The sequence below is a fragment of the Strigops habroptila genome, chromosome 5 (assembly GCF_004027225.2).
Source record: "Strigops habroptila isolate Jane chromosome 5, bStrHab1.2.pri, whole genome shotgun sequence".
In the NCBI taxonomy this organism is placed as follows: Eukaryota; Metazoa; Chordata; class Aves; order Psittaciformes; family Psittacidae; genus Strigops; species Strigops habroptila.
The window spans coordinates 77,384,597-77,400,616 of NC_044281.2; the positions used below are offsets into that span (position 1 = coordinate 77,384,597).

General features: G+C 35.2%; 1 protein-coding gene across 4 annotated transcripts in view; it reads left to right on the forward strand.

Annotated features, from left to right (window-relative positions):
• Positions 1-16,020, forward strand: part of WDR11 (WD repeat domain 11) — a 47,149-nt gene that overhangs the window by 19,497 nt on the left and 11,632 nt on the right. For all 4 annotated transcript variants that reach the window (XM_030487239.1, XM_030487238.1, XM_030487240.1 and 1 more), the window contains exons 11-19: positions 846-930; positions 6,247-6,353; positions 8,536-8,611; positions 10,078-10,186; positions 10,509-10,633; positions 11,059-11,206; positions 11,986-12,092; positions 12,587-12,701; positions 14,428-14,599. In XM_030487239.1, coding sequence (XP_030343099.1) covers positions 846-930; positions 6,247-6,353; positions 8,536-8,611; positions 10,078-10,186; positions 10,509-10,633; positions 11,059-11,206; positions 11,986-12,092; positions 12,587-12,701; positions 14,428-14,599 — 1,044 coding nt within the window. The remainder of the gene's footprint in view (positions 1-845; positions 931-6,246; positions 6,354-8,535; positions 8,612-10,077; positions 10,187-10,508; positions 10,634-11,058; positions 11,207-11,985; positions 12,093-12,586; positions 12,702-14,427; positions 14,600-16,020) is intronic.

A 16,020-nucleotide genomic window follows, 5' to 3' on the forward strand; every position in this document is an offset into this window, starting at 1 on the left:
CTTCTATTATTACAGAGCTAGAACTACCATCAGTAGGTGTGCTTTAAAATGTAGGTAAGCTATCATTACATGATGTTACTAAAATGTAACTTTCGATTTCACCTAAGCTATAGCTGTTAAAAAAGGCAAAATATAATAAAGATTAGGAAACTAATAGTTAGGTATAAAATGCATTTACAGGAAAGTCTGCAGAATTCTAGACTTAAGGTACCTTAATGGCTCTTTAAGTATTCATTATGGTATTAATAAAGTTGGTCTGAGTATAAAGAAAAAAAGAGAACAAGTCTTCCTAGTGTCTAACAGATAATTGTAACTTTCAGTGTTTCAGAAGGTTTTTGATCTAATTGAAGCTCATAGCTACTAAGTTATTGATTTGTAACTTGAAAGAGGTCATCATTTCAGAGATGAGAAAGCAGAATTGCTTTAATGATTTGGTAACACCTACCCATGATTCTCCACTGGGATTACTGGTGGATTACAGTTAATACTCTTCCTTGAGGCGTTTACTCACCTCGAGTAATCAAAACAAAAAGAAACATTCTTTTCTCCTGCAGCTGGGTATGTTGTGAAAATGCAAGAAGAATGAAAAGATTTTGTACAGGCTCTACAAATAGGTTCAGGAACATGTCTTGATCCAAATGGATATCACTGGCTCCAGAGAACCTTGCAGGGTTTAATATTTGGGACTTAAGCACTAGAAATCAAAACACTTTTTGTAAAATTGTAAAATATAGTAGTTACAGGTATTAAAGAGAGAAAAGAGAGAAATAGCTATAAGTCCTGCATTTTCGCTGAAGTATGGAAGAAAAGAATAAAATGGGTGTGTATATATTTTTTTTTTATAGGTACAAGTAATGGCTCTGTCCTGGTGTTTCATCTTACAAGTGGACTCTTACACAAAGAGTTAAGCATCCACTCCTGTGAAGTCAAGTAAGACTTTAATTTTAATTCCTACTATAATCCTTCTGGGAGACAAATAGTAAAACATGTAACTAATGTTGTACCAGCAATGTGGGTGAGTGTCTGTCTTCATTGTTAGTGATGCTCAAGAAAATTGCCTGTTGAGTAGTCTACCCTAACAGTATCTTTGCTATGTATAAGGAGTTAGTCAGTGTGAATATTGCCTTGAACTGGATATTTGAATTGTGTGTGTGCCTGCTGATCTAGGATGCATATCAACTAATTCCGGTTTCTTTGGTGCACTGTAGTACAAAGAAGCCTTTTTAGGACAAGGAACTTTATTAAAGTGTCTTATTTATATAACTTGTGACTCACAGATCGTGTCGTTTGAAATAATTCTGGTTTGTACACCAGGGTTGATTTACCTGGCTCCTTGGGGCTGAAATGGCTGTTGAGGCAGTTTTAGTCTTAACTGCAGTAAAAAGAATTTTTAGCATTAAAAGATTTTAAAGACTGAATACAGGACTCAGTATTTATCCAACCTAAGGAGGTACAGAGTAAGTTTTAAAGCTCCTGTACTGTAGTTTGTGTGTACACGACGGCATAACTTTTTGGGTGACTAATGGCAAAGATATTCAAGATGGCACTTGCTAGGTACGTATTTCTGGACAATTTAAGCATTGAAAATAAGGTACTTATTTTTAGTAGTAGTAGTAGTAGTAGTAGTAGTAAAAATTTGTATTGGAGTTGTGGCATGAAGCCTTCATCAGATTAAAGTCTTCCTTGTACTGTTCATTGTATGAAAAGTTAAGACAAGTACAGGCGACTGAGAATAGATAACACTAAGAGTTCATTATGGAAACCTGCTCTGAAGCTAGCACAAAAATGATGTAAGTATATTTATCCTTGTGGTGCGATTAGTCCGCACTGTAAGAATAGAATTCCCTTTTCTGTCCTAAACCATGAGAGTTTTCTGGTTTCATACCATTAACTACTTAAAGAATTCTTTTCATTTTATTTTCTATTGTGCAGAACAAGAGCATACACTTTTTTTCTTAAGGTGATTATAGAATGCAAAATGAAAACCACTACTAACATTTCATAGATTAACATAAAAGTAATTTAAGATGGGGAGACAGAAGCAAATATGCTTTTGAAGAAATATTTCTTTAGGTTTATTTAGGCTTCATGTATTATTGGAAGGATTATCAGTTTGGGCTTTTCACTTTGTAAAGGATTTGCAACGCTTGAAAACCTTCAAGAATCCATTGTCTTTCTAGCAACTGTCCTCGCTCAAGTGGTATTTGTAGAACAAAGTTAAAATGATTGTGAATTTTATTTAGCCATAAGCTCTTACCTGGGTGAGCCTTTTAATTATTGGTTTTAATTTCCTCAGTCCCACTCTAAATGGGCTGAGTGGCTTTCTACATAATTTTTACAAGTTTAAGGGAATGCTTTAAGCAATGCAGAATAAGGCACAGGGATTTTGGGGTTTTTTAAATTAATATTCATGGAGTGCAACAGTTTTTCTTTTAGTGGGAATTCTTGCTTTACCTCTGAAATGCAGAGATTGGATAATGCCTCTATTTCAATTTTGTCTGAAAATACACCTCCAGGAAACACCATTATTTTAGTATGTAGTTGAGAATACCCTGAAATTGAACTCAAGGCCAGCAGAATTTTCAATGCTCTGTAGTTTGAGAATGTAATAAAACTAAGGTCTTTGGAATGGCAACTGTCCTTTACATATCAAGTGTGCTAAAATAATGGCTGTTGAATTGTCTAGGTGCTAGCAATGTGACATTTCTTGGTGATTAAAGTGCTCTTTTGCAGAAGCTACTTATGAAATCACAAGTGGGATTGTATTTGTTTTTTTAACTTTGCAATTCTATATTGTAATCAGGAGAAGGGAGTAACCTTGAACATTAATTTTCTCCATGATTATTACTTAGCTATTTCACTATTTGAAACTATATGTGTGAATACTTTTGAGTATAATTTAGTTTTTATAAGGAGACCGAGGCCAGAAGCAGCAAAAATGCTTCAGAGCACACAAAGAGGAAAAGTCAATCAGGCTACTGCTAGGAGCATAAGTGAAGGGAAAAAACAAGGGGATTATAAAATGTGTTGTGGTTGAAAGAAGCTGTGGGCAGGAGGTCAGTTTTTTTCCTTTAGGGTAGAGAGAAATTCAAATAATTGTTACTACTAAGAAGAATTAGAAGAAAATGAAATAAATGATTCTGGTGCCTGTTGTAAGTGGAGCAATCATAGCTATTGTGGTAAGGTAGATATTGGTACCTATTCGGTGCAGAGGAGAATATATTCAAGACATGTAAATAGAGTACCTGCAATGTAGCTTCTGGTTCAGTGAAAGTGAGCTAGAAGCTTCATTGCCTCGCTGTTTTTCTTATCCTGTTAAATAGATAACTGTGACTGGGGCAGTGCTTCTCATTCTTCTTCACTGAAACTCAGCAAGTTCAAGGTTGCAACAGCTTTAATTTTTAAAATTAAAATCTCACTGACTGCAACAAGAATGCGTGTGGCCTGCAGGCAAAACTTGAAAATCACTGCATTACACCCAAATTTTAGCACTTTAAATTTCAGCTAGTTTAGCAGTTGGATTTAAGCTGACTCTCCTTTGGAAGACTGCTTTGCAAACATTCATCACCTCTTTAAGAAGCTTTCCTCACATAAACAAAGATGAATGAAAACTATTTACCACTTCTGTCATACAGCATTGCTGTGCTGGTTTTATTTCTGTGCATTAGTAAATACATGTTAACTGACAAGTATAAGCAGCGTTGCAATGAAATCCTGTGTATTCAGAATGAATTCTGAAGTCACCATTACAGGCTGAACAATGATCTCAGATGTACTTACAATGATCTCAGCACTTAATTGTAATTTCTTTCTTAACCATCCTCTTCATAAAAAGGAAAAACTTGTTCCATTGCTGATATTCACTTTTGGACATGTAGAACATACAAATACTTTAGAAAGAAAATCCTTTTTTAAAATAATAAAATTTGAGACTGAGAGCATTTTCTGATAATACGATTGAGATTTTAATACAGTTTGCTTTAAGATATGGTTTGGTTTCCAGTTTTACCTTCTCTTTTTCTTAGAAATCTTATAGTTAGTTTGATTAGCAGCTGCCTTGTCATAGAGTCACAACAATCCATTCCCAACTAGAAGAGTAATTTGTGTGTTTATCCGCTTCAGTACACTCAGCACAATTTGTTTGCATTGGAATCATTAATCAGAACTGAATCTTACCCTTGAAGTAACTGAGACAAGTTGAATGTATAGAAACCCTGAATTTGAGCAACCTGGTCTAGTGGAAGGTGTCCCAAGAACTAGATGATCTTGAAGGCCCTTTCCAACACAAACCATTCTAGGATTCTATGATAACTTCCTGTTTTAAAAGAGTGGATCCAGTCTGAGGAATAATTTACAGCTGAATGTAACCCTTAATTCTAGTAGACAAAGGTGTCTTTTATGAGGAAACTTTGCAAATGGAGATATTTCAATAGGGAAGACATTACTTGTTTCCTTCATTAAAACTTGAACCACCATCTTCAGATTCTCCATTTACACGTATGACAATAAAAACCCCGCGTATTGTTTCAAGTGCAAGCAGTTAGCTAAGCTAAGGTTTCCTTTTGATTATGAGTGTCTTGGGTTGCTGTAGACTTTTATTGGTATTGACGGATGGCCACAGGACTTGTCCTGTTAAATCTGAGCTGATGAAAGAAGTATAGGAAATGCCTCAAGTCTTGGAACGAGAATGGTGACTACTACTGGCAATAACAATGCATTAGGAGTATTCTGTGCTTTTTCCAAGAAAACATGGTAGAATAATAGATAAAAATCAGAAAGGTGTTAGAACTCGTGTTTCTTCCATTCCAGAAAACACCCTGTATGTAAGACCCTTTGGAGTTTTGCAGTGTCACACATTATTGTGATTGTAGATTTCTGTTCAATCATTCCTATCATGTTTCGATGAATAATTGAATACTTCTCATTTTGATTGAAATTATTCATTGAACTTTCATAGGTCCTGGTGGGAAAAAGGACTGGGTCCTAAATTTTTAACCTTACTTGAGGACTTAGGGGAATAATGGGAATAAAGCTTCCCATTTTCTTAAAGCTTGAACTAAAAAAAAGATAAATATGGCTGTAGCTTATATGTGCAAAATACTATGGGAGTGCTTTTTGCTTTCACCCATCGAAATCACATTTAGGAAACTTCTACTTAATACAGCATGAGTTAGATTTAATGACAGTGAATCATACATACTGTTATTTATCTTTCTCATATTTCACATATATTCTTGCAAAAGAGACCATGATTCTTTCAATTGATGTAACAGAGGGCTTGTCCTGGAAGTAGTTGAGTAATCTGTGTTTAAAGGATTGGAGAAAAACCTAAATCCATTTATCTCTGTTAAAATGAACTTTTTTTTTTTTTGAGCATGTGTATGTATTAGAACAATCTCAATTTTCTTTTAAATCAGTTCCTTGATGTGTTTCACAGATAAAGCACTCAGCCATTTATGCTGGCACAAAGCGTGTGTGGGCAGTGGGGAGGGAGGACTATCTGCTTTTGGAACCATACCACCTAGTGCCGCTTCCCATTCTTTTGTGGCCTGTGGTATATTTTAAGAATTTGATTAGAATCCGTATGTGCTGACAGTATGTTGTATGCAGTGTAACTTAACATCCTTGCCAAGCTTCAAGGTAATTTGGTTTGTGGCTGCCTTGGCATCATCTAAACCAACAAAAAAATTTACCATGTTTTCAGTTCTCTTCTGAAAGCCTTTCAAATCTGTTCAGCGCTTCTCTTTTTTAGTCTTCAGTTGTTTCTCCTCTCTCTGTACTGAAAGAATCAAGTCTACCCACACTGCTATCTGTATGAATATTTTTCTCTTTCTGTATGCTGGCAAATTTAAGTTACTTGATAGTTCTTCTCATTTGGTAAACCACTGATTTAATCAGAGCAGAGCTTTTAGTCTACTCTAGTGCTGAGTATCTGTGAGGGACTTTTGCTAAAGTTACCAGTGTTTCTCACTGAAATTTTTCTTCCAACCAAACAGGAACTAGTACAGTCTGAAAAGAAAGATCTTTGATTTAATTTGCTAACTTTATATTTACATCATAGTTGTAAATGCATAGCTTCTTTTTATGCTTAAATATAGTGTTTCCATAAATTGTAAAAAATTACTTCTGTGCTGTTTTCAAGTTGAAGAATATGCATGAAAAAACCTGTTGTACCTCAGTCCAGGCTATTTTCTAAGCTATTTGAATATTTTGGCTCATATGCTCCATATACTCTTTTGATGACAGGGGAATTGAGTGGATAAGCTTGACTGGGTTTATTTCCTTTGCCACATCAACACCTAACAATCTGGGACTAGTGAGGAATGAGTTGCAGCTCGTGGACCTACCAACAGGTTAGTACTTCCTGAGAAATCTCTACAAGAAGCTGACAGATTTGCTGGGGAGTGACAAACATAAGTTCTTAGTGCTTCTTTTTCTCCTTCTGTTGTCATGACAAAATAATAAAGAGGAGTTTTAACTAGTTCTCATCTTCTGTCTTTGTGAAGCCACGTAATATGTTCCATCTGGTTCTCTACGACAAGCTTGAAACAACACCTTTGCAAAAATGCCTGTGGCTTGGATTATTAAAACAATAAATATGTGTCTGCAGGAGGTTTAGAAGCATTCACACAGTATAGTGGTGTATTTTGTTGACAAAATGTGTGTATTTCCAAATGTGTTTTGTCAGAGTCTCAACCCATTTTTCATATGCATCTGAAATGGTGTTGAACTATTTATTGTGGTTTATATCAGTAACAGATGATTAATTAACTTCAATATGTAGCATAAAGTGGGGTTTTTTAATCGGGGGTTTTATTTAAGCTTATGTTAGGCCAGGCACGTGGCCAGAATTTGAATGTGTGTATTAATGTAACATGAGTATTTTAGTAATAACATGATAATTTTAGAAAGATTTGGAAGGATTAAAAAATAAATAACTTTGACAGCAAACTTAACAGGTTATGTGTGTTTTTTCAGCTATTCTGGCCTTACAATGGATGACAAATATATTTGTGATTGAACTCAAGAGCACAATACTAGGAGGTATCATTTGGGAGATTAGACAGCCCAAAATAGGAAGCACTGAATGATTTAAAATTATTTCTGAATGTGAAAACCTGGAGCCATTTAATTTCTAATGAAGTGCCTGAATCTTGTAACACATGGGCTAATTCTAAATTGCTTTATGTAGCATAAAGTGATTTTTTAAATTTTTTAAGCTTATGAAAAAGACCCAATTTCTTCACTTCCAGGGTGCTGCACAGAGTCTATTCTTTTAACATGACAGTATTGTCACTTTTTTCCATATGATGTCTTTTGTTCATTTGTTTAAAATCGGACCAAAAAAGATAAGTACTTTGTAAAATTGATCTCATGTAAAATGGGATTTTGATTTTTCTCTCAGCTTATAAATCAGTATTGAAACATTTATAAATATGAGTGGTAAAAGATTCAGTAGTTCCTCAGGCAACCAAGTTTCAAGTAGATGTGAATATCTGAGACCTTATGCATATGCTCTAAAGCATATGCTTTGCTTTGCTTAAAAAATGTTACATTTCCTCTTTCAAAGTTTACCAGAAAGGCATATCTACTTAACTCTTTGATTGTTGGTTCTTCCATCACTATTCAGCCCAACTTTCTATTTTAGGGCTTGGGAAACTGTGCTGACTTGCATTTTCTTCTGTCCTGGGTTCATAAACGACAACTTCATAAACACGCTGACAAAATTCTCATTTACGTTTCTGAAGAAATATAAGGAAGAAAATTCCTAAGGTGTTTCATCATTAGTGGAAAAAAATAGAGCTGGAAGATTTTTTGTAGCCTGGCCTCTGGCAGGAGAGCTCTAACCAGCATTGCTGATAACTAGATTTATTCACGGAATTGGTGTGTAAGATAAGTAATTTAGCTATGAGCAGCCACAAGAGTGGCTAAAGTTTGAAAACTTGAATTTTCCTTGAAAGCTAAGGTGAATGAAATGTGCACAGGAGATGCTGTGATACCCTGCTGTTTCTAGGTTAGTTATTTTAGTGATATGTATAACACCTTTAATTCTGCAACACATTGTACAGGTGGGTGAAGATTTTGTTGGGGATAAGATTATAAGGTCTTAGGGTTTATTCTTTTAGCTGGAAAGAGAGAATGGTTCTGCTAAATGTAGAATGAGTACTTCACCATGGAAATACTTTCAGATTTGGTTTATGGCAGAGTTAATTTCTCTTACAAAATTTCAAATCTACACATGATTTTCCTCCTTGGGGAATATATATCTCTATATATTTGTGTAATGCTGATGATGCATCAATTTCAGTGTTCTGGAAGCGAGTCAGGTATTATATTAGAGTTTACGTGATATTTGGTCCTTTAAAATGCGGTAAAAGTTCAACAATGACAAGAGTGATATAACATACAGCAGGTTACTTGGAGATATTCTTGTTTAGTTTGTAAGCTATTTCTGTTTACAAACAGGATAGTTAATAAATTATATTTCGTTTAGTAACTATTTCTGTTTTCTCCCATGTTATTTTCGTGTTCCAGGCAGGAGCATTGCATTTCGGGGGGAGCGAGGTAATGACGAGCCAGCTATTGAAATGATAAAGGTGTCTCATTTGAAGTAAGTACATTAACCCTGTGAAGTTTATAGATTTTACTTTACTGCATGAAGATCTCACGACTTAATAGAAATAATAGAAATTCCAGGAAAAAACTGTAAAAAAAATTCTGTATTCCAGAGAGTACAGAAAAATGTGCAAAGCATAAAGAGAAAAATACTTTAGAATATTAGTTCAAAGTGCAAAAGCTGTGAATGTTCATGTGATTGACTTTCTCACTTCAGGATCCAAACACACTGCAAGGTCAGTCATTAATGTTTTAGGTTTTTTAAGAACTGAGTTCACTGAACAGACCTTTTGTTAGTATTAGGGACAATTAAAGTGCTGAACTGTTTTTGTCAACTGTGGTTGTTACGACTTAATTCCCTTTTGTATAACTTAAGCCATACTTAAAACTAGAAGATTGACATTAAGGGTAGGATGATTTTTGATATATTTATTAATTTTTCTAAGTAGATATTTCACACCTTCATAAAGTTGTCTACTGGGAAAGCAGGTGTGAGATACTGGTTTTTGATAAGTCAGCTAATAAACGACCATATTGCTTACCATCAAATCCTGCTTATTTTGAGATCAGGCCTGTGACAGGAGGCCCTGGTTTGTATAGTATCAAAAATAATAACAGTAGTACTCTCTGAGATTGCTTTCCTGTGTAAATGAAATTAAGAGAGTGTCAAGTTTAATAAGGCACTGTCTCTAAAGTTTAAAAGTGGGTGTTCTCTAAGCTTGCATAGGAATATTTTTGGTAGTATATATGTGAACCAGAACTGGAGGAGTTCAACCATATAATGGTCTTATTAATACATTAAAAGTTAAGAACTGCTGTGGGCTTAGATGAAGAGACTAGAATGTTAAGTGAGAACAAGAAAGGATAGTTCATTTCAATAGAGGCTAGTGCAGTTATGAAGAGCACATGTAGCTGCAGAGCCTCTTTGTATTCTCAAGTTAAATGTGAAAAGTGGTAGATTGAAAGTGGTGTACTCATGTAGCTCCACAGATAACTGTCAAGTGGTTTAGTGCAAGAGGATTTTATGTTCATTTATCACCAGATTAGGGAAGTGGCATGTGTCTGGATCAGAGAAAAAATCTGTCCAACCTACAGTCTTAGTATGTCTTTCTGATATCTTGTGCAGTCATCAACTCAGCTGACTATGGCTAAATTAGAGGTGCTGCTGCTTTCTCTGCATTAATTCCCTGGTCTCCTTTACAATAATCGAGCAGCACCACATGACAGAAATTTCTAATTCTTTTAGCTTTGAAGGAGGACTCTTCTTCAGACACTCTTTTGTACCTCAGCAACACAATGAAATGACAACCTTTAGAGTGGGATTTCAGCCAAATCTATTTACTCTGCTTCGTTGGTTTTTGAGGGTTCCAGAGTGATGCTATGAACAACACGTGTAAAGTAAAATGCTCAAATTAATATGGAATGATTAATTTTGACGTAGTAAATTCTTATTTGTTTTAGGCAGTATCTAGCTGTAGTATTTAAAGACAAACCACTGGAGATCTGGGATGTCAGAACATGCACTCTGCTCAGAGAAATGTCTAAAAACTTCCCTATAGCAACAGCTTTGGTAAGGAATAAAATCTGTTACTTACTGTTTATTAAATGTAATATGTTGAGATAGTATAAAAACCTATGAACAACTTAGAGTAACATTTTGCTGCAATCCGTAGCATACAGATAAGTGCTTTCATCCTTCCATTTTCATCTGTCATCAAATAAGAGGGAAGAAAAAAGCAGGTTCTAGTGGAAAAATCGGGTCTGCTGGTTTGGATGATGGAGGGAGGTATTATAGAAAGACAATCTTCACTGAAATCATTAAAATTAGCAGAAAAATCCCCAGTAAATTCAGGGAGCACAGACATTTGTCTTTCCCATTCTATTTTTCACAGGAGTGGTCACCTTCTCACAACTTAAAAAGCCTGAGGAAGAAGCAGTTAGCAGCCCGTGAGGCCATGGCCCGGCAGACGGTTGCATCAGATACTGAAATTAGCAGCGTAGAATCTTCTGTGATCAGGTATTTCTCATTCTAATATGTTATTTTGCGTCAGTTGTTGTTTTTCTACCATGTGCCATTGTTCTACAGAACAAAATGTTTCGGAACCGACTCTCAAGTACATACTAGACAAAGCAATTTTATGGGCCTCCCTTCCTTTAGCTTTTAGATGTTGAACTTTGATGTGCTGCTGGATGAGAGAAACAGTGTACCTGTTTTTCAGGTGTCACAGTCTGTAAGTTACCTGGTGCTTGAAGTAAAACCATAAAAAGTTGCCCATGAAAGTTTCCACAAGCGTATAAATGAGTTAGCTGTTGCTTCTGGATAAATTGTTTTGAAGGATACATTAATTTTGTGCTGCCTCTATGCATTAGTTGCGGAGAATTTGCCTTGCAATTCTAATTTCAAGAAAGAAATACTTGTGTCTCATTGTGTTCTCTTTAAAGCTTGTTACAGGAAGCCGAAAGTAAATCAGAGCTGAGCCAGAACATTTCTGCCAGAGAGCACTTTGTGTTTACAGGTGCTGATGGGCAGGTTTATCATCTCACAGTAGAAGGAAACTCAGTAAAAGACAGTGCAAGAATTCCTCCTGATGTGAGTTCCGATCTTCTATATTGCTGATGCTTTAATTTTTTTTCTTAGCTGTGATTGCCAGAAAAAACATCAGGAATATGCCTTGTAGTGGCAAGTTAACATTAATGCAGTAGTTTGAAATATGTAATTAAAATTCCAATTTCAAAAGCCATGCCAATTCTGTTTTCACAAACTTACTGTTCTTCTATTGAAAACGCTGTTGAAATCAATTACTGTTTCTAGAATTTAGAATATTCTTAGGCCCTGACTTGCTTTCTGAATGACATATTTTTAAGAATTTTAGTAAAGCATATACAAAAACCTTGAATAACAAAGAGGATGTTATTGAAATATGACTTGAGTGGGCCAGATCATTCTTTTGTGAATTTTAAGTTGTTCTTTTTTCCCCAGTTATTCTGAAGAATAGTCTTTGGTTTTTTGAGTTGTTTTTGAAGGTTTTGATAAATTGAACTTACAAATAGGAATTCTTTTGTTTGCTATTTTACTATATGCTAAAATTGTGATTAATGAGGTCTGTCATTTTGGTGTTTCCTTGCAACAGGAGACAAAGAAGTGATTTCCATTGCTTTAAACCCAAAATTTCTTACAAGGAAATGTCTTTTGAAGCAAATATGACTGACTTGATAACTGCTTATATTTGATAGAGTTGTTCCTGTTTTAACTGAGCAGAATTTGGTCTGTCATGTCATAAAATATTAAAAAAAAAATAAAAAAATATTCGTTCCTATGTTTGGTTCTATTAATCACAAGATGTTGTTCTGCTTCTTAAATATTTTCAGGGAAGTATGGGTAGCATTACATGTATTGCCTGGAAAGGAGATACCCTGGTTCTTGGAGATGTTGATGGAAACTTAAACTTCTGGGATTTAAAAGCTAGAGTATCCAGGTATGAATGCAAATTAACTCTAACAAACATGAGATAATGAGTCTTAGAATGTTTCTCCCCACCTTTATTTTTGACTTCACTGTAGGAGGTCATCTGTGGAGTTTGAGGGGAAAGATGCAATTATTCTGAAACACAATTTCAGGAAATGCCTACTGTGATACAGTTCTCTGCGTTTCATCTTTTGTGTTTTCAATTGGAGTAACATTTTATCAGAGTTTTTAAAACAGCTAGATAGATATTTTATGTTAAATCTGCACTGGCTTCTGATAAAACATTGAATATTGTCATATTTATTTAAAGCGTTTAATCTTTTTAGTTTTCATAATTTGGATAGCCATTTGTGTGCATGTATATATATATAGGTAAATGATAGATTTTTCTCCTTCTTAATCTGTACAATATCAGAATCTGCAACATTCATGGGAAGGATTTAACTGTCTGCAATATTAGGTATAGAATGATTCATACTAATTCTTGGGCTTTTCTTTTCTTAGGGGAATTCCTACACACCGAAGCTGGGTGAAAAAGATACGTTTTGCCCCAGGGAAAGGAAATCAAAAACTTCTTGCAATGTACAACGATGGAGCAGAAATTTGGGATTCAAAAGAGGTAGGTGTCTGTTGTTTCGATATGAGCTCTTTGCAATGTACACATACTACTTCAGGACAATCAGGGATAAGTCGGGGATTGAGTTTTAATTAGTCATGATTTCTTGCTGACAATTTTGTGGTAAATTTGTATGGCTTTTAGTTCCTATAAAGCATTTTTAAGCTGTCATCAATGAAAAGTTCCTTTCACTCATAAAGCTGGCAGTGTCTCTGAGATACTTTCTGTCATTATCTTGTAATGCTTTTGAGGTAGACATTGAATATTTAAGGGGAATCTTCAATATTAGCATTTAATCTATGGACAAGAGTATTTTTACTGCAGGTTTCTTAACTTCTGTGCATAGTCAAGAGTATGTGTTCATCATTGCATGGATTTAATTTGTTAGGGAAAACCAGAAAGCAACTTGTTAATTAACATTGTCTAGCTTCTTATCTTCCTCATTCTGAAGTAATGTTCACATATCTTCTGGGGTTTGCTTCTTAGGTCTTTTGAGAGATTATAGTGCCATGGGGCAGGAAAGATAATTGTACTAGTTTAACTTAGCCCCCAGAGTAAGCTCAGGGTGTGAGGGTATGAAATGGGAATTTGTGGTTTTTTCTGTTCACTTTGTAATGAGCACCAGCTCCGAACTTACTTAGACACTTAATGTGAGCAGTGTGAAACTCTTTCTGATGATCAGAATTGGACAGCAGATACTACCAACAAGTGTGAATTATGTAGGCAGAGTAGAATATAACCCTATGAAGCACATTTGAATAGTTTTGATAGCATAGGATAGTCCTCCTTTAGCTGTTCCCTCTCTTTTTCTGGGACAAGGGAAAGAATTTCCTACGTGAAAGCATTTAAAATTAATACATATTTTCAGCCCAAAATCTTTCAGAATACTATAGAAATATTTTACAGTCCTATTTTCCATGTAATCCTCTCCTTAAAACTTCACCTTTGCCTACAACCAGTTATCCAGTATTTCCACATTTTTCTCTAATTCTCTCACCACTAAGAGTAATCATGCTCTAGCGCTGTTGTGCTTTTCATCTCTCTAACTCCATGCTTTGCTCTAGAGCAAGTGAAACAAAACAGCAGAATATTGATTGAAGCAGAGGCTTTGTTAGTATTTCCTTATATTGACAATAACAATGTTTGATGCTGCTACAGAGGGGTTACAAAATGTCTAACTACTGACTTGTGGTTAAAAGCGCAGTTTGAAACGTTTTGCTGCTCGGGTTTGTTTGTGGACAATAAATCATCCTATTCCCATAATGTTATGTTAATAGTATGTCAAAATGCATTTCTAGACAAGCTCATTATTTATCAAGAAAGTATATGTTCATGAAGAGCATGATTTAATTAGTGAGACACTCACTTTTGCCTTGATGCATGTTTGCTAGATCAGGGGCTGGAGTGAAAGAATTTTCCAGTTTACCATGGAAATGTTATGTCAGACAAAACACATGATTCATACAAAACCCACAAAAGGCAGCTGTACAGCTGTGCTCAAAAGGATCTTTTCTCAGCTCTCAGTTGGGAAGAAGTGTTGTTTCAGGGCAACTATGTGCCCTACTCGAAGGTGTCTGAATTTCCCTACTTTCCAGAAAAGATCATCATTAAAATGATTTATGACCAACTTCACCTTTTACTGCAAATTCTGTGGTGTGCCTCATGGGTGTGTGACAGTCTTACACTGTGTGATGGAGAGCCTACTAAAAATGAAAAATAACTTTTCAAGGTACAAATGGTGAGCAGTTTAAGGAGTGGAAGGAACGTCAATTTCCGCATCCTGGATGTGGACTGGTGCACTTCAGACAAAGTGGTCTTGGCATCGGATGATGGGTGCATTCGAGTTCTAGACTTGTCCATGAAACCATCATGTTTTAGAATGGATGAACAGGACTTAATAGGTATGTTGATTTCTTTCTGGCTATTGACTGCTAGATACTTCGTTTGGAAAGGAGACCATAAAAATGTTCACCACTTTTATTAGAATAGAGAATTGTCACATGTAGAGGATTAGGTGTCCCCATAGTGGGTTTTTTATAGATGCAGATAATTTTTTTTAGGATTAGGTCATATGGGTGTGTTTTTCATACAAGTTTAATCTTCTGAATAAACTATACTTTTTAATATCTTAATTGCAATATAAGATAACAAAATAAGAGCTTTTTGTACAGATTTCTAGCAAGTTGGCCTAAAAATCATGGGTTCGTCAGTTGGGTATCAGTACATACATTGCTTAAACGTATCACATGATTTTGAAAGATTTCTTAATGTGTGAAAATAATGTCTTTTCGGATATTCCCGGAGATCAAAGGCAGTTTATAGACTGATCCGTTGCTTTTCAAAGTAGATTTTCCCACTGAACTCTAAAATAGCAATATTGGTGCTGTTTGACTTTTTTGGACGTAGGTTTATGAAGGGACTTTAAATATTGAACAATTTAAATTGTTAGCTAAGCTACATTTTTTTATTACTGATGTTCCAAATAACTGCTTTTATTTTGGTCTTTTTGGTCAATCCTGCCTTCACTCATACAATTTCCCGAAAACATGACACACGTAATAAAGACATATGTAATAAAATTGCGATGTGGGGGGCTGTGGTGTGGGATGTTTGAGGAAACACATAGTTTATCACAGCTATTTTTACTATCAAATGGATGTTCTGTAATATTAAGCTATAAAGATTACTGTTCTAAACCCAAGCACACTGAAATTGGGATATGCCAGGGTTAAGGTTGCCTGTGATTTAGTTGTCCTTCTGCCTCTATGCTGCGATAATCTTCTAATTACGAAATCACAGTGAAAAGATTCCTGTATCATTCAGTCCATATGAAGTACAGGGAATTGCTGAATATTAAATAATGTAGCTGGTTGATACTTGTTTTACTCCTAAGTTACTGGGTAATGTTTACTGTGCTTATCATCCAAACCTTGTACTGAATACAGACTTACTGACTTAAAGTTGTATGACAACAGTTTGTGCTATAATTTTCATCTTATTTCTTTGCTAATATAGACATGTATTAAACTTCACACCATCCTTATCAGATGGGGGGTATTATGCTGTAGAAATTACAATTGCAAAGTACACTAGAACATGCATTGTGGTAGATTTTGGTATAGCTGTACTTATTTTCCAGCATGTCCTTGTAGTAGAAATAATCATCGTACAGCTCTACTTAATGTGTTCCAGGAGTCTATGGCTAAGCTTAATATGGAACGTCCTGAAACTCTCATTTTGAGCATGGTTCATAACCCTCTACCTTCAATGAAATGTTTTTGCTTGTGTGTAAATATAATCTTTTATGTCTAGCAAGCCATGC